This window comes from Meleagris gallopavo, chromosome 19 (genome assembly GCF_905368555.1).
Source record: "Meleagris gallopavo chromosome 19, MGAL_WU_HG_1.1, whole genome shotgun sequence".
Classification (NCBI taxonomy): domain Eukaryota; kingdom Metazoa; phylum Chordata; class Aves; order Galliformes; family Phasianidae; genus Meleagris; species Meleagris gallopavo.
In genome coordinates this window covers 797,895-816,794 of record NC_139422.1, presented here as the reverse complement: position 1 = coordinate 816,794, position 18,900 = coordinate 797,895, and the positions used below count along the sequence as shown (strand labels likewise).

Sequence of the window (18,900 nt, the reverse complement as noted above, 5' to 3'; positions counted from 1 at the left end):
CACCATGTGTCCCTGTCCTCTCCTCAAGGCTCTGTTCAGCCCCAGGAGCAGTGCGAATGCAGACCCTGCTGAGATGTTCCCTCTCAGGATGCCATACAGCAGGACCAGCACTCAGCACCCAGCACCTCCCACCATGCCCGTCCCCATCCAACACCCAGTACCATGCCACCCCACCAGGCACCAAATTCAGCTGGACCTCATCGTGGTGCAAACGCAATTTGTATTTTCAGTCCGTACTTGGAGAATACCAACCCACCAGTTCCAACCACACACAGCTCAGCTCTGCTCTGCCAGCAGAGCCCCTCCGAGGACACGCCCTCAGTGCGGGCAGGCAGAGCCCAGCTCCTGCCCGTATCCACCGTGGCATCACACCCTGCCGTGCCCCACAGGATGCAGGCAATGCCTGGCTTTGGGGCCGCCTCACCTGCTCAGGGCTCACCGGCAGCACTGCAGCCCCCAGGGGCACAACCCCAGCGCTATTTATCAAGGATGAGGAAGAGCAGCACCATCAGGACGATGGGGAGGAAGATGAGCAGCAGGCTGAGCAGCTCGGCCACCAGCAGCAGGGCCAGCAGCAGGAGGTAGCAGCAGCGGCAGCGGCCCTGCAGCCACCCCAGCGCGCGGATGAGGCCGTGCGGGTAACGCACGCAGGGCAGGCAGCCGAACATGCGGCTGGTGTGGAAGCGCACCTGGAAGCGATGCTCCAGGGCGCCGGCCAGGCCCGGGCGGCGGGGGGGGAGGACAGGGGGCCGGGGGTCGGTCAGGGCGGTGGGGGGCCCAGGCTCGGCGTGCAGCAGCAGCAGCTCCTCCTGCAGCTTGCAGATCTCCCACTCCAGCATCGGGGTCTTCTGGCGGCAGATGGGGCAGCGCACGCGGCCGAACTCGGCGCCGTCGGCCGTGTCCATGATGGCGCGCAGGCAGGCGTGGCACAGCCCGTGGTTGCAGTTGAGCAGGGCTGCTTTGTGCCGCTCGTTGTCGTAGGGCTCCGTGCAGATGGGGCACTCGTCCTCGCTGCCCACCGGCGCGCAGCACAGTTCTGGTGCTGTGCTCTCACTGCTCGCCATCTCGCTGTCCTCGCCTGAGAGGCTCAGGGTGGAGCTGGAGGAGCTCTCCAGACCGGGTGACCCCTCCGGGGGCAGCGGCCTCTCTTCATGTGGCAGCACAGGGTCGGAGGCGGTGGGGGGACCCTGCCCGTCTGCCAGGGCAGTGCTGCAGCCATGCGGCAGCGATTCTGTCACATCCTCAGCCACCGCAGGGCTCCAGCGGCCCCAGGCCGTGCCGCGTGCCTCACTGCAGAGCGGGGATGGCTCCTCGGAGCCCCCCTGCCCCCCAGGTTCATCCCGATGCCCAGCTGGGCTGCTTTCTGCAGCTGTCTGTGTGCATCGGAGGCCGGGCCCCGGCTCCTCGCCTGCCAGCAGCTCCATGGACAAACTTCAGCCCCAGTGCCAGGAGGGCTTCAGGGCAGCAGCACAGGATCCCCTCATCCCTCCAGCACGGCCCGGGGCCACGTGCCAGATCAGGCGCTCAGGAGCCCCCGCAGCCCGGTGTGTCCCCATCGCCCCCAGGGACGGCGCACCCCAACAGGGGCTCCACCGGGAGCGTCCATCCACCGCCGCCTCCTCCCCAGCACTGCCGCAGCACTGACCCACCGCCGTCCGGGGAAATCCAACGCGGCACGCGATGCCAGGCGCTCCCCGCACGGCGCAGTGCTGGGACCGGCCCGGCTCTCACCAGTCTGGTTTGTCGGCTTCTGGAAGCCGCTCAAATGCAGGCGGCCTGGGGCAGGCGGCCATGGCCACGCCAATCAGCTCCGTGGGAGCCGGGGAGGAGCTGGGACCGGGGCCGCCTCTTCCCCTCACCCAGGATCCACACCCCACGGACCAACGCGGAGCCCTGTGGCCAACATTCTTGGGGACACGGGCATGGAGCTGCCCCCAGCTCAGCCCACCAGTATGGGCTCAACACTACCCCAGTATGGCCTGCAGCACAGACCCCAGTGCCCCAGCACAGCACTGGTGCACAACCCACATCATGGCTCCATGTCCCCATCGACCCTTGCTGCCTGCCTATGGTCTGGAAGGGTCTTGCCATTGAGAGAGACCAGTTCATCCCCGTCCTCTGTGCTGGGATCTTCTCCCTGCCATGAGTCTTCAGGTTGTTGTGATAGAACAGGGGGAAATGGCTTCAAATTAAAGAAGGGGAGATTGAGACTGGACATAAGGAAGTTGTTTACACTCAGGGCGGTGAGGCACTGCACAGTTGCACAGAGAGGCGGTGATGCCCCATCCCTGCAGACAGCCAAGGTCAGGCTGTTGGGGCTCTGAGCACTGCTGGAGCTCTGGGTGTCCCTGTGCACTGCAGGGCGTGGGACCTGATGGTCCTTCCAACTCAATTCTACGGTGCCCATAGTGACTTGCAGGCATAGCCTGGACAGTGCCTGTGCAGCAGGACACTGTCACCACCATGACGGCTGTCACGCAGCAGCTCTGTGCAGCTCTCCAGCCATCCCCAGGGCACAGAGGAAATACAGCAGGGTGGGAAGACCAAAAACTGCCCTGCTTCCTCTCACCACAGCTCCAGCAATGCCCTGGAGCACCACACACCCGCTCTGGACCCCATGATCCCCCGCGTGGGAGTCAGCTGGGTCACAGGCACAGTTTGGCACCCCTGTCCCTTCCTGACCCAGTCTGCTCCAGGGATTGTCCCTGGCTCTGAGTCATCACAGCCTGCTCCCTAATTGCTATTTACACTGTGGCATGGAGTTCAAGGAACTGGGTTAGGAAGATGGTGGCACTGGTCCCAGTGGGGCACAAGGAGGATTGGCAGTACGAGGGATGCCAGGGAAAGGGCTGGAGACCGCAGACTTGCTTGGGCCTGGATGGAGGCAGCTCACAAGCTGGGGCAAAGGATGGGTCCAGCAGCTCATGGAATGGGAAACCATCAGTAGCACTCCAGGAGCTCAGGGCCAAACCTCCTGTGCCTGTCCCTGCTGGCCTTGGCCACCAGAGACAGGGGGAACAGGTCTGTCGGGGCAGCCTCCCACTGCAGGCACTGCTGCTGCTGACTAACGCCGGGTGGGGAGGCTGCCATGCAACAGCTCACTTCCTTTAGGTCCTACCACAAACAACGGCCGCAGCTACAGCAATGCCTGTGGGTGCTGCTGGCCCAGTGTGGGGACACTGTAAGCTCAGGACCCAGAAAGGCAGCTCGGTGCCATGCAGGAGACAGCCAGTAGCCTCCCACTACAGAGACCCCCGGCCCCAAACCCAGGGGGGAGCGCACACAGGGAGCCAGGCCTCACCCACAGCCCCAGCAGGTTCCCCTGCCATTCCCTGGGAATGGGATTGGATTCACGTACACCCTCTGCCAGGCCCCTACCCTGGCTGGGATAACCTCAGCCCAAGGACAATGCCAAAGGCAGATCATTCTACTGGCTCCTTTATTCAGGCACAGCTCGGGCAGAGCAGGGAGCCAGGCTTATGACCAGGTTTCGGACTGGAAGCGCTGGGAGCGTTCCAGGGCTGATAAATACTCTTCTGCTTCAGAGGGCGACAGGCCACCTTCCAGCTGCAGCACTGACTGCAGGGCTTCAGCCACCGCTGCTGGCATCTGCTTGGCATTTCTGGAAAAGAGAGCAGTGGTGTGACAGAGGGGAAGCAGGAAAACCAAGGCTCATCCACCTTCCCCCTGCTCCAGTGAGGCAGCCAGACCCAGTGCCCCAGCACCCTGCCTGGCTGCAGTGGGAACCCGCCTCACCCACAGTGCGGACTCCCTGCCACCAGTAAAAGGCAGCTTCAGGACACAGCTGCACCACTCCCTAGAAAGCAGTGCCGTTACCCACGCAGGGCTTCTAAGCACTGGCATCTGCAGGCAAAGATGTGCCCTCAGTGCCCACTGCGGAGCTGAGAGCATCACAGCTCAGTGTCCTCAGTTCTGGCCCCTGTATTTCCCATCAGTATCATTAGAGAAACACAGGGAACAGTCCCTAGCCATAATTTCACTGCAGGAGGGCAGGAAATGAGCCTTTCATCTCAGGGAGGCATTCAATGGAAGAGGTGTCTGATCCTGAGCTGGGCAGGACAACGGCTGCAAGGGAGCAGGATGAAGGCACCACTGCTTCAGCCTCCTGCCAATAAAGACAAAACGTTTGTTTTGATGGTGGCAGTTACAATGGAAATCAGTTCAAACCTCAAAGTAAGAGAAATGGTGAGGTAAACACAAGCTCCTGTGTAAAAACACCCAAATAGGATTCAATACTTTCAAGTGCAATTATTTCTAATGGGAAATAAGGAATTCCGACTTTTTCTGTGAGTTTCATTTGAAGAACTGTGTGACAAAAAACATTCAATAAAGAAAAATTCCCAGGCAGCCCCAACTGGCGTGAGTACATCTTTGCTGTTTCCCAAGAACCAGGGAGAATTCTGACTTGCATTGAAGCTGATTAATGTCTCAAAATACACAGAAACGAGGTCTTCTGTTTTTAGAAGAGTCATATTGCTTCTGAGTCAGGCACTGATATGTGAGTGCAAGATACTGGAACCGTGTCTGTGATGGAGAACATGCCAAATCTCTGTTTTCTGTAGGAGACACCCTCAGCTCATTGGCCCGGGCTGGAAAAGCTGGGCACAGCCAGCAAGGAGAGACAGCCCTGAGTCCCCAGCTGCTCACTCAGAGTGAACCATGGGTACAGCCCACCTATGCTGGTAGGTCCCAGAGTGACCTGACATCCGTCCATCCTCATGGCCCTTCCAAAATCCCATACCAGGGAGCCATGCAAGCTCTGTTCTATCCAAGACATACAGCTTTGGGAAAGAAATAAAACCCAAGCCCCACACCTGTGGGTTACAGGTCCCAGACAGCACTGTAATACAGGGAGGCCCAGTTGAGCAGGCAGCACAACCAGCACAAGAGCAGTGAGGCAGCCAGTGGCCCTTCCTGGGTAGTAAACAAATCTCATTCTCCCAGGAATGCAGTGAGGCCAGTCTCACCCTGCAAGGCACCGGGAAGTGTGAGACATGCAGGAAAGAGACTCCTGCAATCACTGCTTATATCAACAGCAAGGCTTGTTGGGCTTGTGTCCTGCCTTCCAGGTCACGCAGGTGCAGGGCAAACACCATTGCTTCTCCCTTATCAACTCGTGGAGCCCAAAGCCTTTCACAGTGCTCTCACCTGGGCAGCCTCTGTCCTGCTCAAGCAGCACCAGGGCAGGCAGGTGAAAGGATTTGTCCAGGAAAGGAGCTGCAGACTCTGCCTCTGAATGCTCCCAGCTTCTGGACACCAGCTTTTGGCCACTGGTTGAGAATTTCCAGGCAGCTCAGGTGAGCAGCTGAACTGCCTCAGAGAGGCAACCTTGGGTCCAAAGAGACAGTGAGTCCCAAAGCAGCCACTCAAGAGCTACAGCACAGGTGCAGCCCTGTTACATACTGCTTCAGGAGCCTCCCACCCACCCAAGCAGCAGAACTGCAGTTCTTTGGCCCACTTTGACTGGAGGAGAGCAGTGTGAAAAGATAAAGGGTTCTGCCACAGATGGATTTGCCGTGGGTCAGAACTGAGGCAGCCCTGGACAGTGCTACCGTGCTTGCAGCTCTGCCCCTCCTAACTGGAATGCAGGCTAGGTAAGAAAAGGCCTCAACCCAGGGCTTTCCAAGCAAACTGCAAGGAGGGCAGGGACCAGCTGGTCCCTCTGCAGCAGCCATTGCAGCTCCCCAGCACCTGGTGGGTGCAGGCTGCGCTTACTTTGGTGACTGAGCCATGGGAAAGCCTCCAGGGAGCCGGAGAAGCAGCAATGCAAGGCCCCACTCCCCCTGGACCCTGTGGAGAAACCTCACTCACCCAGCCAGGTAGATGTGAGCACTCTGGCCATTCAGCAGCTCCCATAGCAGCCGTCCGTTCTCCCGGATGCGGTGCTGAACATACACTTTCTCCTCCTGCAAGAAGCACAGTGCTGAGCCCACCAACAGTACCAATACCCACATGGCCCTCAGTGCACAAACGGATTGCTCCCAGGGTCTGCTTGCAAGGCAGTGCAGCTCCTTTGGAGAATGAAGGGCATCAGGTGCTCATCAAAGCAGATCAATTCTTGCACAGGGCAGAACTCCATGTGCATGTCAGTGCACTCTGACAGATCAGTGGGAGACAGGTGCAAGCAGCAGGAGTTTCAGAGGGAAAAGCCCTCCAGATAGCCCCTAAATCCCTTGGCTGCTTCCTGCCTGCTGCCAGCTCCAGTGAACAGCCCAGGGTGCAGGGCTGTGAGCCCCATGAGGTCTCCTTCTACTCCCTGCGTGGACAGAGGCTTCACAGCCCCTCGTACCAAGGCTGCTGTGAAGCAGAGAGCCCTCTCCTGCACCTTTGGCTGCTGGTCCCAGTCACCCATTGGAGGTCTGGAACAGCTCAAAAGGGCAGGAAACCCAGAGGGAGTCCCATCCCATTCCTCTCCACCATGCTTAGAGATTGGGTACAACTGGCTCTCAGCAAAGCACAGACCAGCAGAGCAGAGTTCCTAAAGGGTTAATCCTCAACACTTCAGGCATCCTGCCTACAGCCCTGGCGCCTGCCCAAAAGGAACTCCATTGCCAACGTGCTTGAATTCACTGCCGGCCCAGACAGCTCCTCCGTGACAAAGGTGACACTGTGATGCAGACCAGGCCCTCTGCTGCGTGTCCCACCATGCTGGGCCCTGCAAAGGGGCGAGGTGAGCTGCAGGCACAGCCTCCTCCCTGCATTGTCACACCTCCCATCCAGCCCCAAGGCAATAAGGCTCCTGACGCATTTCAGGCTCTGGAGGTGAGTGTGGGAGCACCCCAAGCAGCCTTGGCCCCATTTGTCCCAAGGACTGTCACGGTGCGCTCAGGTCCCACATAGTGCCAGCAGCAGCAGTGCACAGGAGAGTCAAGTCACCTCTGGGCACAGCTACACAGCCCTGACCCCACTACAGGAGGTAAGTAAGCCCACTGCAAGCACCAACACAGCCAGCCAGCAGCCCGACCTCAGCATAATTAACGTTAATCAGCTAAGTGCTGATAGAGGCTCTATCAATGAGGCCAGGGCTCTGAGCAGGTCGTTTATGGACCTACAGCTACCTAGAAACGAGAGCACCCAAGAGACAAACTCAGGTCACAGCATCTCAGCTAAAGCCCAGGGCATCCTGCTGAGAATTAGTGACAGTCGCATTAGGAAGGGATCAATCTGCTCCGCAGGGCAGAAGCGATGTGACAGAAGGTCGCTACATGGGAACCTTACAGAAGAAGAGGGAAATCCCGCTCAGCTATGGAGCATCCCAGCTCCTGTCAGGCTCTTTAAAAAGAAATTTTTGATGAGTTAACATCCGTGGCATCTGCTAGAGCTGCAGGCACAGGCAGCTCCACATCCCACCTAGCCACGCTGCTGAGCAGGTTCCTGTGCAGAACTGCAGAGACACAGTGGCAGCAGAACCCAATCTGTTTTGTGCCACAAAATCTGCAAAGCTGGAGGGGCCAGGAGGAACACACTGCTGTAAGTCCTGGCCCTACAGAGTCTGCGAGGGCAGGAAGAGTCTCTGGGGCTGCCCTCCAGATTTAAGGAGCTGTATGTCTCCCATCCACTGTGTGGTCCAATGGAAAAAAGGCAGAGTACTCATCCAAAAAGCCTCGCTGTGCCACTCCTGTTAATCAAAGACTCAGAAAGCCTTCACAGAGGCATCCAACTCACACCTTACAAGTGACCAGATAACAGATGCTGGCTTAATGTCAGTGCATACAGGCTTAATGTCAGTGCATACACACAACCAGGAGAAAAGGACTGACACAGCTGAGCTACCTCGGAATACCATTCTCACTGACCCTTTTTATCAGACATCTCTGTTTCAAAGCCAGGCTGAGCTTTTCATACCATCAAAGGATCGGGCAAGGCAGTCAAACAGTCCCAGCTCACTGAGCCACTCCTGCAACTTAAAAACCTTGCAGCTCAGAGAGGGGCTGAGGGAGAGATGCCCACCAAAGGTACTGGCTGGGAAATAAGGGAGGTGTGGGGTGCTCTTCTCTCCTGGGAGCTTCTGCCTACACCACTGAGACTCTGGGGAGCTGGCACAACAGCACCATGAAATGGGGCAGGAAGCCAAGCTCTTCAGCTTCAGCTGGTGATCAGAGGGACACAGTGGGGATGGCAGCACTCAACCAAGAAAAGTTATTGCCTGTTGACCCTCCCCCCCCACCAAAGAGGCCTGAGAGCTGCTCACGTGGCTCAGACAAACAAAGCTGGCTAACACTTTATCTGCTCTGGCACTTACCAGCTCAGTCTCAGTGACCTTTCCAACTCAGCATAGCCAGCTGTGTCACAGATTGGACTCTGTGCTGCTGGTGGTAATCTTGGCCAGCACTCAGGTGCTGCAGGGGAGCGAGGTGATCACTGTGCCGTACCACCAGGTCCGTCACAGGCACAGGGGCAAAAACACCAGCAGGCTCCCATCAGCGCTGCCAAGGTGCATCTGTGTACAACCTGCTTCTCCAAGAACTAACCTGGTCCCTGGAGAAGGCCGTGAAAAGCATAAGGAAGCCCTTTGTCACCAGTTCTTCCCACTCTGCCTGGCAGTAGAAGTCCTTGGATTTCTGGCGGCAGCCAAAGAACAAGCAGTTCCCTGTGGAGAGCAGATCAGAAGAGCTGTGCTGGCTGGACCAAATGCCCTGTGAGGGCCATCAGTACCCATGCAACTCAAGAACTGCATGAACGTGAATGCACGTGACCTGTGACAACCAGAGGCTGGAAATGTGGGGCGTGGTGGGCAAGTAGGGCAGGGTGAGCCCCTGCAGGGCTGCCAGCTCCCCTCCACCAGCCTATCAGCAGCCTCCTGCAGAGATACACAAGTGGGCCAGGGCAATGACAATGGGAAAACTGCTTGCACAGCAGCAGACAATCTCAGCAACCCAACTCCAGTTCCAGGGAACCAAGAAAGAGGCATTTCAGAGCCCAGCTCTGCCTCAACAAGCAGCCTGGCAGCCCAGCCTGTGAATAACCACATAGTCTGCACACATCAGGCTCTCTCTGGTGCTGACCTCCCTCAGAGCCCAGCTTGCTTCCAATTACAGTAAAGCTCGAGCCTGTCCAAACCCACAGGAGCACCCAGTTCCTCATTTCTATATGCTGAATACAGACTTGCCAGCACCAAGGAGCATTCCATGCCCATCCCTCACCTTTCTGTCCTTTTGCCACTCGCTCCTGTATAGCTGCTCGGAAAGGTGCCACCCCTGTGCCAGGGCCAATCATGATTACAGAAGTGTCAGGGTCAGCTGGGAACTTCATTCCTCCTTTCTTCACCCAAAGAGGTACCCGGATATCACCTGCAAACAGACTCACTAGAATTCAACACTGCTGGAGATGTCCAGCAAGAAGAGCAATATCAGCTGCAGGAAGCCAGGAGCAGCCCTCTATAAGGACTGCAGAGCACAGTGGTGCTGGGAGTAGGAGGGCCAAAGAAGTGGGAGTAAGTTGGGAGCTCACAGTGCTCAGGGCAAGCTAGGGGATCACAACGTGCTCCAAAGATGGGAGCAGTGAGGAAGGCTGTGCATTTAGCCAGTCCTGTTGGCATTGGTGCTCCACCAACGACTGAGACAACTCCAGCATGTGGCCGGCACACAGGTTGCTGCCAGTTTCACCAGTTCTGTGCAATCCATGCTGCGCTTTGAAGCGAGCACACAGGGTCCTCACACAGTCCAATTAATGTTACCTTGCTCTGGGTTGAGAGACGCCAACCATGTAGAGCAGAGACCACGGCGGGGCCTGCTGAGCCGCGTCTTGTACCGCACTACTGCCACGAGGATCTGGATCCGGCCAGGATGAGCCTGTGTGCAGATAGCAGCCATGAGAACCAAGACACCAGTACAGCTCAGCAAAGAGCACCCAATACCTCCAACAGGGACAGACTCCATTGCCCAGCTCATCACTCATCCCAGCCTGAAACAGGTGCTTAGACACAGACAGAGCAGGCTAAAAGGGTTTTCCTAGTGCAGCACAGTGATAGGAATGCTCTGTGCAGCTGGCAATGGTGACAGAGACAGTTCAAGCCAAGAGCCCTCCATGGAAAGCAATTGCCACCAGTGCTTGGGCTGACATCTGCCAAGGCGCCGGGGCTGGGTCCCACCGCCACCTCCCGGCAGCAGCAGGAAGCAGCACTACCCTCCTCCTGCAGCCAGGGACTGCCAGCCTCTATGGTACCAGGTCCCACTGCTCCCTGTGACAGTGCAGTCTGCACTGCGCAAGCCCCAGCACTTGCAAACACCTTAACCTGCAGTGGGGGTTCAGGTGGGCTGTGGATATTCACAGGGTCAGGCAGTGCAGCATGAACACCCGTGGTGTGCGCAGCACCAGCAGTGCCCTGGCACTAAGTTCAGTGCCTGACATGAGGCCGAGAAGGGCCAAAGTCTTACCAGCATGGAGGAGGCGATGGAGAAGGCGCGGGGTCTGATACGAGGGATGAGGTCCAGCAGGTATTCAGGTGGAATTGCAGATGTGGTGTGAGGGAAATCCCAGAGGGCCTGCAAAGCCACATAGAGCAGAGCTTGTGCATCTCAAAGAGCAATCTGCCTGCTTTTCTGGGGCAGCAGAGGTCGTCCTGTAGCACTGCCACCCTCACCCAAAGGCCCACCAGCAGGGATTCTCTGAGCACCAATCTCCCTGTCCCACTGCCCTACCCTTGTCCCCAGGCTGCAACACAAAAACCACAACAGAGCCTAAGAATTTGGAGCAGGTCTTAGCCTGCTTATTCCAAGGACAATTGAGAAAATGAGTGAGGTAAATTAAATTGCTCCATCAATAAATTGCTGCTCATCATCTGTCTCCTCTGCCTTGGCTGCTTTATTTCTATGGCACAGTCCTCAAGGATGGGTCTGCTGTGCTCCCCCAGGCCAACCTCAAGGGTGGTCCTGCGAGGTCGGTTGCAGTAGCTGTACAGCTCTTCCTGGCCCTGTGCAGAGCTGAACTCCTGCAGCTTCTCCCGCTCCAGCTCGTTCGTAGAGAAGTGGGACAAGAGCTCAAAGAAGGAGCGCCGTGGCACACAGGAGATGTCCAGGTAGTGGGTGACCAGATGTCGGATGGTGCAGGGCTGCAGCAAGTGTGCAGGGAGGGCTGTGCCTGCAAGAGAGGCACCAGAGAGAGCTCAGGGCCAGCTCTGGCACTCTCCAGCCCTTCTGCACGAGGGCATCCACATGCTACAGGAAGGTCTAATGGTGCTGACGTTAGCCACCACCATTGCTGCTTCCCACCATACACCCCACACTCCATCTTGTTCTTCCCAGCTTGCTTTGCAAGCCCACATGCTTGCAACAGAGAACATCAGTAGTTCTGAGCACTCCCTTACTTTTTCTAAGTACTTCTGGACAATGCCTTATCCATATGGTTCCCACCATGCCCACACACTGCAATGGAAATAACCAGCAGCATCCTATGTGCTAGGCTTGTCCTCGTCTCCTCCTTCTCTTACAGGGGTGCAACAAGTAGCTTGAATTTCTCTGGGGTTTGCTTCCCTGGTCCAAATCCCAGTATTGACAGTCAATCAAGAGATGGTGGGGGAAAGCAGGACACATGGTTTTGAAGTAGCAATTACTGGGTAAAAAGTAGGGGTCTATTGCAACTTCTATGGGCACACAGAACATCTCAGTGCAACAGCAGGTGGGGCGAAAGGAAAGATGAAAAGAGTTCCAACCTACAAAAAAGACCATGGAATTGCTCTGCAAAATCTGCCATCTGACCAATCAAGCCAAACTGGTACTGAAGTGTTTCAAAGCATGACAGACTACTGAGAGGACAGGGATGCTCACATGCTGATCTGCAGGTGCACCAACCAGGATCTGTGATTCTTCATGAGATGCAGATCCCTGCAGGAGAATTGAAATGCCAGGGACCAACGCTGGGACATATCAGGATCAAGAGTGCTCAGAGATGGCAGGGATGGAGCTCTGGCATTTTGGAGACAGAGCACCTGTTTCCTGCTATGGTAGCTTGGACACTTCCTAGGCCATAGAAGCCCATTAGAGCCCAGTCCTCAGCACTGTCTAGCTTCAGGTGGCATCAAGCAGTGGGGCTGGCAATTGCCCTGCATCCTTTGTAAGGTCCGGGACTTCTCCCTTCCTGGTGCTGACCACACCAAGCAGGCTGCAGAGGAGGATATCAAGGGATTCATGTGCTCTCCCTGTATGGGCAAAAAGGCTGAAGATGTCTGCTGGGTTCTTTCACTTCTGGAGGCAATCAGGAAAAAAAGGAGCAAACCAAAGCACAGTTTAAAGCACAAAGGAAAGTCTTGGGGTGATGTTTTCCAGTAGATCTCATATTGACTTCCTGCTGTCCTCAGTTCCTCAGACCAGGGAGGTGATGAGCACTCATTGGAGGGGAAAGAAGAGAAACCACTCCCGGCACCACGCAGACTGCAGAGCCACAGCAATGCCTGTGAGTGGGTGCCTCCAGGAGGATTTTCTGGTTGTTGGTGCCAGTGTGTGGCTGCAAAAACACCTCCATTAGGTCTCTGGGGTGCAGGCAGAGCCAGGGGACCCGCATGCCCCAGCAAAGAATCATAGGCATGGATGGGGGCAAAAGAGAGAGCAACCTGGTTCGGGTCTTTGGCTGGTGAGCATGCAGGATCTTTCACGCTCTGAGCTGGTGAAGATATAAGGCAGCCCTGGTATCACTGGGTCCCTTCAACAAGCCTAATGAAAGACCTACATGCATAGAGAGTTGGGACAGAAGGAGAGCCCTAGCACTGCAAGGCAGGCAGATGTCCTGTATCAGCCAGCCACTCTCAAATCCTTAATTACTGGATCTAAAGCAAAGGAAAAGCGGATCTCCAGGCTTGGCAGAGAGGTAAAGGAGTAGCCAGCAATGCTTACCAGGCTCTGTGGGTTTCAGCAAAAAGCATTTGTCTGGATCCAAGCGAAGGAGCTGGCAGAACTGCTGCACATCTTCAGGGCAGTTCTGGGGCTGGATCATCACCACATCTCCAGCGCTGAATCTGCAGAGGCAGCAGGAACTGCTGAGCATGGCCACAGACAATCCTGCAGGCAGAGCACCGTGACCCCAACCAGCCCCCACAACAGAGGAGAGGCCACAGCTCATCCAAATTCCCAGTGCCATTAATACTAAACTCCCTAACCTGACAAGGCAGAGCTGTCCCACAAAACAGGACCCACACTACTGTACATCCTCCTGTGTCCTGACTTTGTCATGGAGTGGGACAGCACAGAGGCTGCAGTCTCAGGCATTACTGAAGGACAGAGGAAATAAGGAAGATTATAGGACATCTGATCTCGCACTAAAAAAGCTTTGAGGAGTCAGAAAAACACTCACGTGATCCCTGATCCTGTGACATCGAACTCGATGAGCCGGACATCCTGGAAATGGGATTCAGCTGTGACGCGCTGGTTGGACACCATGCGGGCAGCAAAGGGATGGAGCTCAGAAGGAAGAGTCCTGGGTGGTGTTGACTGGAGCAGGCTGCTGTCAGAGTGCAGGGAGTCCTCAGCCAGGTAGTGCAGGGTGTATCTAGGGGGCAGGCTGCGGGAATTACAGCAATGCAGTCAGTGCAATCAATTCCATGCCACAGCTCGTCCACTTAGCTTTATATAGCCTTATATATATATAAGGCTATATATATAGCCTTAACTTTACAGGGAGACAGGGACACTCTGAAGTCTCCTACAACATCCCCCACCTATCATCCCTGTTCCTTGGAGCTGACTCACAGTAAGAGATCACAATGCAACAATACTGTCAGGAGAAGATCTCAAAGATGCTGGAACAGAGCAAAGTAAGCCTGTCTATTGGAAGCAGTTAGGTCTTAGGGATGCTTGGGACATCAGTAGCTTTGTGAGGAGGTGTCTTGGCCTCCACCCTAGAAGCATCTTTCCACCCCAGAGAACAGCCACAGAAGACATTTCGCACCAGCCATTTCCAGCAAGCCTCAACACTCACCATACATCAGGACTGATGACCTCAAGGCCAGGAGGGAGAGGATACAGGGCAAGGATCTTGTCCCATAGGGCCAGGAGCCACGGATCAACCACTGCATCTGGCCTGCAAGTGAGACACTGAGGTTGCAACAGAGTTGTGCCTCCCTCACCATCCTTCCAGGAACAAGCAAGGCTACTCCTGCTGTCTGCACTACTGTCAGAGCTCAGGGAGGCTGCAGTGCCACAGACAACTGTGGCTTTGCATCCCTTGGTGGGTCTGACATCTCTTGGACAATGCTGGACCTGCCCTGGGATCTCTGGGACAATCTCTGATGCCCTTTCACAGCACAGGCATTCACCCCTTGCAGTTCTACAAAACCTAGGCAATATGCTGGGAGTCATGGGATATCCCGGTGAAACAAGTGACCACAGCCTCGGCACAGAAGAGCCCTGAGCAGAGACCAGCATGCTCAAACAGAACAGGAGGCCACTGACCACGTATGGAGTGTGGGAGCAGTAGTGCAACACAGCCCCTCACCTCATCACCCCTCCATGAGGCTCTTACCCCAAGTCGTGCTGGTCATCTCCCAATGCAACTGGCAGCAGCGGGTTGCCCCCAAGCTGTAGCACCCGTTTGTGCAGCTTCTTGGCAATAAAATTAAACCTAGGCAGAGAATAATCACAGCTGTAGGGGGCAGGCTCCTCCAGCAGGACAGCAGACATTAGCTACACAGGCCAGCATGTGCAGCACATGCAGCCTTGCTCAGCCTTCTAATGTGGGACAGCTCGGAGATGCAGCAGCTGTTACTGCTTGCTAGGCCACACAGGCTGTACCCAACTTTGGAGGGACTCTCCAAGGGGTCCAGTTTCCCTTCAGGTCAGCTTCCAGAGGGAGACACACTTCCCTCCCTGTCCCTGACCCTCACAGTCCCACGCTCCCACTGTAGCTCTGTTGAGCGCATGGGGATAACATCTATGAGAGAACTAAGACCAGTGGGGCTGGCTGTCACCTATAACCATGTTTGATGCCTTCTGCTGGCTTGTTCCAGAAATTTCTGTGGCACAGGCTTTCCTAAAGTTCAGAGCTGTGTGTCTGTAACAGCTGATCAGGAAACAATGTCTGCAATAATACAGCAAAGTATCTGCTTGAAGAGGCTAGAAGGAAGGACATGGCAAAAGCCCAGCTCCTGGGGGTTAGAAGGGACATAGACTCATAGGGCAAGAATTTTGAAGGCAAGTGGGAATTAGGTTTTGCCTGAACCGCTGCTCTAGAGCCAGGCTCTGATTCTGCCTGCCCACTCCATTCCCCACCCTCTCACCCAAGCTGCAAGGATTAGCTGTTGGGGCAGGCAAGGAGTACAGGAGCTGCTTACTTGGGATAGGAGGAATCACCAAGGCCCAGCACGGCGTAGTCCATCTGGCAAAGGGAAGTGGGTGGCAGGTTCTTCCGGAACAGAAACCGCCAGAACATCTGCAAAGGACAGGGCCAGGAGTCACACTGCTGTGCACAGATGCCTTCCCTCCCTGCTGGCACACACCACAGGGCTCCTTCAGCCCTCTGCTGAGTCCTGACAGAGGGGGGAGCACAGTCTTCTGCAGAAGTGACTCTTGAAAGCAGCTGTGCTGGCAACAGGAGGGAGACAGTGCTTTGTGAGCCCTCTGCAGACCTGAGAATGTTACTACGGCAGGGTCCCTCTCAGCTGCCAAAGCTGCTGAAATCTCACCAGCCTATGTTCCAGCAGCAACGCGAGATGCTCCTTAGCCCTACAAAGGTTGGCACTAGGAAACTATGGCCATTCTGACTAAGCCAACATCTGCTTCACACTGCATGCTGCCCCAAAAGTGTCCTCTCCTCCCAAAAAATAGCACTCGAGGCACCTGAAGGAATGAATCAGATCAGTGGATCAGATACACAAAAGCAACATGGACATACATATACATATCCTACCTTCATGTTGTCGGGTGGGTCACCCTGGCCAGTGGTTGCACACACAAATACCACCAACAGCTCATTGATGAGGTTTGCCTGCAGGCAGAAACAAGCTTAGGAAGGTGCATTCAGGACAGCAGCTTACAGACGTGTCTCACTGTCCAGACCCAGCTGCTCTTATGGCACTGGGCTCACAGACAGACCACAGACAGTATAAAACCCACAATCCTACCCAGTATAGCCTCCTCTACAGGCACTGCAGCAGCATCTGCTGCCCATGTGCTGACTGCAGCATCAGCTCCCTGGTGCTCTACCTTGCAGGAACCCAAAGCATGGCTGAACAACTGCCACCTAACATGAACTCCCAAGTCATTGCTCAGTTTTCATGTTTTCAGATGGATTAAGCACAAATTGCCCTGAGGAAGGGCACGGAGCTGAGGTCTGGTGAAGTACATGTCACAGCAAGGACGGAAGATGCCTGAGCCCCAGAAATGGTGTTGGTGGGGATGAAGCAAGCCCAGAACTGCCTGCAGAACAGCTCCCTGGCTGGCCACTCACCACATCATAGCTGTCCAGAGCCTCTACTCTGCACTGGAAGTGCCGGCGTTTGGCTTCTCTGCCAATTCTTTCAGCTGTATCTTGAGCAGTCCCAGTTTGGCTGCCAAACAGAATAAGGAGTCTTCGTTCTGTCATCTGCAAGAAACAAACCCAAAGAAAACAGCAGGAGATGAGGCGGTGCTAGACCAACGACTACCCTAACTTCAGAGGAGTGCTGGCAGCTGTGGGTTTGAGTGAAATTAGAGTGCAGCAAACAGCAAGCATGGGGATAGCCAAACAATTTGGTGAGAGTTGCACAATTCAAGATGCCTGGGCTCTCTTTCCACCCCCAAACAGTACTGAGTGCGTGACACCCTCTTCACTGCAGCACCCACATTTGCAGGAGCAGCAGGGACACTGCTGTTGCCCCATCAACACTGACAACAAAGGAAGAGTCCAGAGACACAAATTCACATTCTGGCTCATTTTTACTTTCCTTACCACCTGTGCTCAGTGCATGGGTCACCCTGCGCTTCTGATTTCAGCACGTCTATTCTGGTGCCATGAACACCCAAACCCAAGCGGCGTAGGGCAGCACCCAAAGCCCAGTAACACAGCCACGTGTAACAGGCCGCGATGCTTGCACTGCACGGCCATACAGCCGCCTCCCTCAGCAAGGGCCCCGGAACTCCCATTCCCAGGAAACCCGGCGTCCCCACGGGCAGTCTGTGCTGCTCCAGAACAGCCAAAAAAAAGCCGAAGAAAGCAGCATCCCCGTCACAGAGCAGCTCCTGCAGCACCAGCGGGCCCAGAGAGGAGCGCATCGGGGAATGGGACATGGGAGATCCAGTGGAAGGAAATACCCGAGAACACAGACGCCGGGTAAGAGGAGACGCTCGGGAGAAGAGAGACCCGGGGAAGGTCAGCTGAAAAGAAAACGCAGAGCGAGAGGGACGCGAGGGACAACAACACAACCGCACCGCACTCACCGCGCACCACCCCCCACCCCCACGCCGCCGCCACTTCCGGCTCATCCACTTCCGGTTCATCCATTTCCGGTGACGTCATCACGCGGCGCCGCGTCCCTCCGGGCGCAGGGAGGGGGCGGTGCGGCCGGGCCTGGCCCGGTGGCCCCGGGCCCCGTGAGCGGCGGGGAGCGGAGGGACGGAGGGACGATGCTGTTCTCCTTGCGGGAGCTGGTGCAGTGGCTGGGCTTCGCCACTTTCGAAATCTTCTTGCACGGCCTCGCCCTGCTGGTGTTCTCCGTGCTGCTGGTGCTGAAGGTGGACAGCGAGGCCTCGCCGCTCTCCTGGTGGGTCGTTTTCGTCCCCTTCTTCGTCGCAGACGGCCTCAGCACCTACTTCACCGCCATCGTGTCGGTGCGGCTCTTCCAGGACGGCGAGAAGCGGCTGGCAGTGCTGCGGCTCTTCTGGATCCTCACCATCCTCAGCCTCAAGTTCGTCTTCGAGATGCTGCTGTGCCAGAAGCTGGTGGAGCGCACGCGGGAGCTGTGGTACGGACTCATCATGTCGCCCGTCTTCATCCTTCTGCAGCTCCTCATGATCAGGGCCTGCCGTGTGAACTGAGTCTGTGGGGCCCTCCCCGGCCCGGCGCTGTGCAGTGAGGCTGGACGCAGGGTTTGGGAGGAGGACGCCGTTCTGCTGCAGAGCATTTTGTTTCTTCAGAAAATGCTTTTGCATTTCAGGCTCACTCAGTCCGTGGTGTGAGTCTTAAAATATCCCAAGTGCAGGCACTTTATGGTATGCCAGGTGTATTATTTTAAAATAAAAGTGCATAGAATAATTCGGTTTATTCTTCTATTCCTTTCTTCCCCAGAAAGCGTCTGTACTTAAAACTGCTGCCTGAAGAGCACATGGAAGTGAAGATTAATTGCTTCTGTAGGGCCAAGAGCTCTGCAGCCACCATCTCTTGTGCACTGCCTGAGACCGTGGTCATAACCATCCATTGTCTTCAGTAGAATTGCTTATTTATCTCAGTCTTGCTCCTGATCAGTGCTTCACGTCTTCAGTGTGCTGGCAGGGTTTTATAGGGCTGAGTTCTGAGCCAGAGAAAGCTGTTGTGTATATTGCTGTACAGAAATGTGTATTCTTATTTTCTATTGTGGATCCATTCCCTACAGGTAGGCATTGGGGTGCTGGCAGGAGTAGCTCAGCCTTTCAAGGGAACGCATGGATCAGTGTGTTAAATGCCAGAGCCTTAGGGAACTGTGTGTCACAGTGTCACAGCCACCACAAGCATGTTAAGAACCTGGGTCTGCCCCTTGACCTGTCTGTGAGACGTTAAGTTTTGCTTTGGTGTCGAGGCCCAGACAACTCTTCTCTTCTTTGCAATGATAGCAGAGAAAAACCCATCTCCTGGTAGCAGGGACCTCCAGCTTCAGCTGCTCCCTCACCCATGTCTGCTTGCCCCATGTACACAGCTGCTGGCACCACCCTGTGCTCTGCACTCTCAGGATCTATTTCATGGAGATAAGCTGTTGAAAAGGAGAAGTGCTACAGTACAGGG

General features: G+C 55.7%; 3 protein-coding genes across 9 annotated transcripts; 1 reads left to right on the top strand and 2 right to left on the bottom strand.

Moving 5' to 3' along the window:
* Nucleotides 1-203: 203 nt before the first annotated feature.
* LOC146543108 (ring finger protein-like) lies at nt 204-3,286 on the bottom strand. Its single transcript, XM_085239244.1, has one exon. It carries the CDS (start codon nt 1,422-1,424, stop codon nt 477-479), a length of 948 nt encoding a protein of 315 aa, XP_085095370.1. The 5' UTR covers nt 1,425-3,286; the 3' UTR covers nt 204-476.
* Nucleotides 3,287-3,422: 136 nt separating this feature from the next.
* On the bottom strand, nt 3,423-17,425 carry NDOR1 (NADPH dependent diflavin oxidoreductase 1). Of its 7 annotated transcripts, none has more exons than XR_014887270.1 (16): nt 17,364-17,425; nt 16,396-16,530; nt 15,856-15,933; nt 15,281-15,378; nt 14,473-14,571; nt 13,930-14,031; nt 13,306-13,512; nt 12,849-12,970; nt 10,880-11,100; nt 10,398-10,505; nt 9,698-9,812; nt 9,165-9,311; nt 8,493-8,611; nt 5,833-5,927; nt 5,170-5,349; nt 3,423-3,622 (listed from the first exon to the last, which is right to left on the bottom strand). XR_014887270.1 is itself a non-coding variant. In XM_085239240.1 (16 exons), the coding sequence occupies exons 5-16, from the start codon at nt 14,489-14,491 to the stop codon at nt 3,478-3,480; spliced, it is 1,554 nt and encodes a 517-aa protein (XP_085095366.1). In that variant the 5' UTR covers nt 14,492-14,571; nt 15,281-15,378; nt 15,856-15,933; nt 16,396-16,530; nt 17,364-17,386; the 3' UTR covers nt 3,423-3,477. The 7 variants fall into 7 exon arrangements, 5 of the variants coding, with proteins under 5 accessions (XP_085095366.1, XP_085095363.1, XP_031411989.1 ...); XM_085239240.1 differs by lacking the exon at nt 5,170-5,349 and adding an exon at nt 13,112-13,222 and having other exon boundaries at nt 12,849-13,013; nt 17,364-17,386; XR_014887269.1 differs by lacking the exon at nt 3,423-3,622 and adding an exon at nt 3,629-4,126.
* Nucleotides 17,422-18,177, top strand: TMEM203 (transmembrane protein 203). The gene has a single exon (XM_003211171.5). The coding sequence runs from the start codon at nt 17,550-17,552 to the stop codon at nt 17,958-17,960; it is 411 nt and encodes a 136-aa protein (XP_003211219.1). The 5' UTR covers nt 17,422-17,549; the 3' UTR covers nt 17,961-18,177.
* Nucleotides 18,178-18,900: the final 723 nt, after the last annotated feature.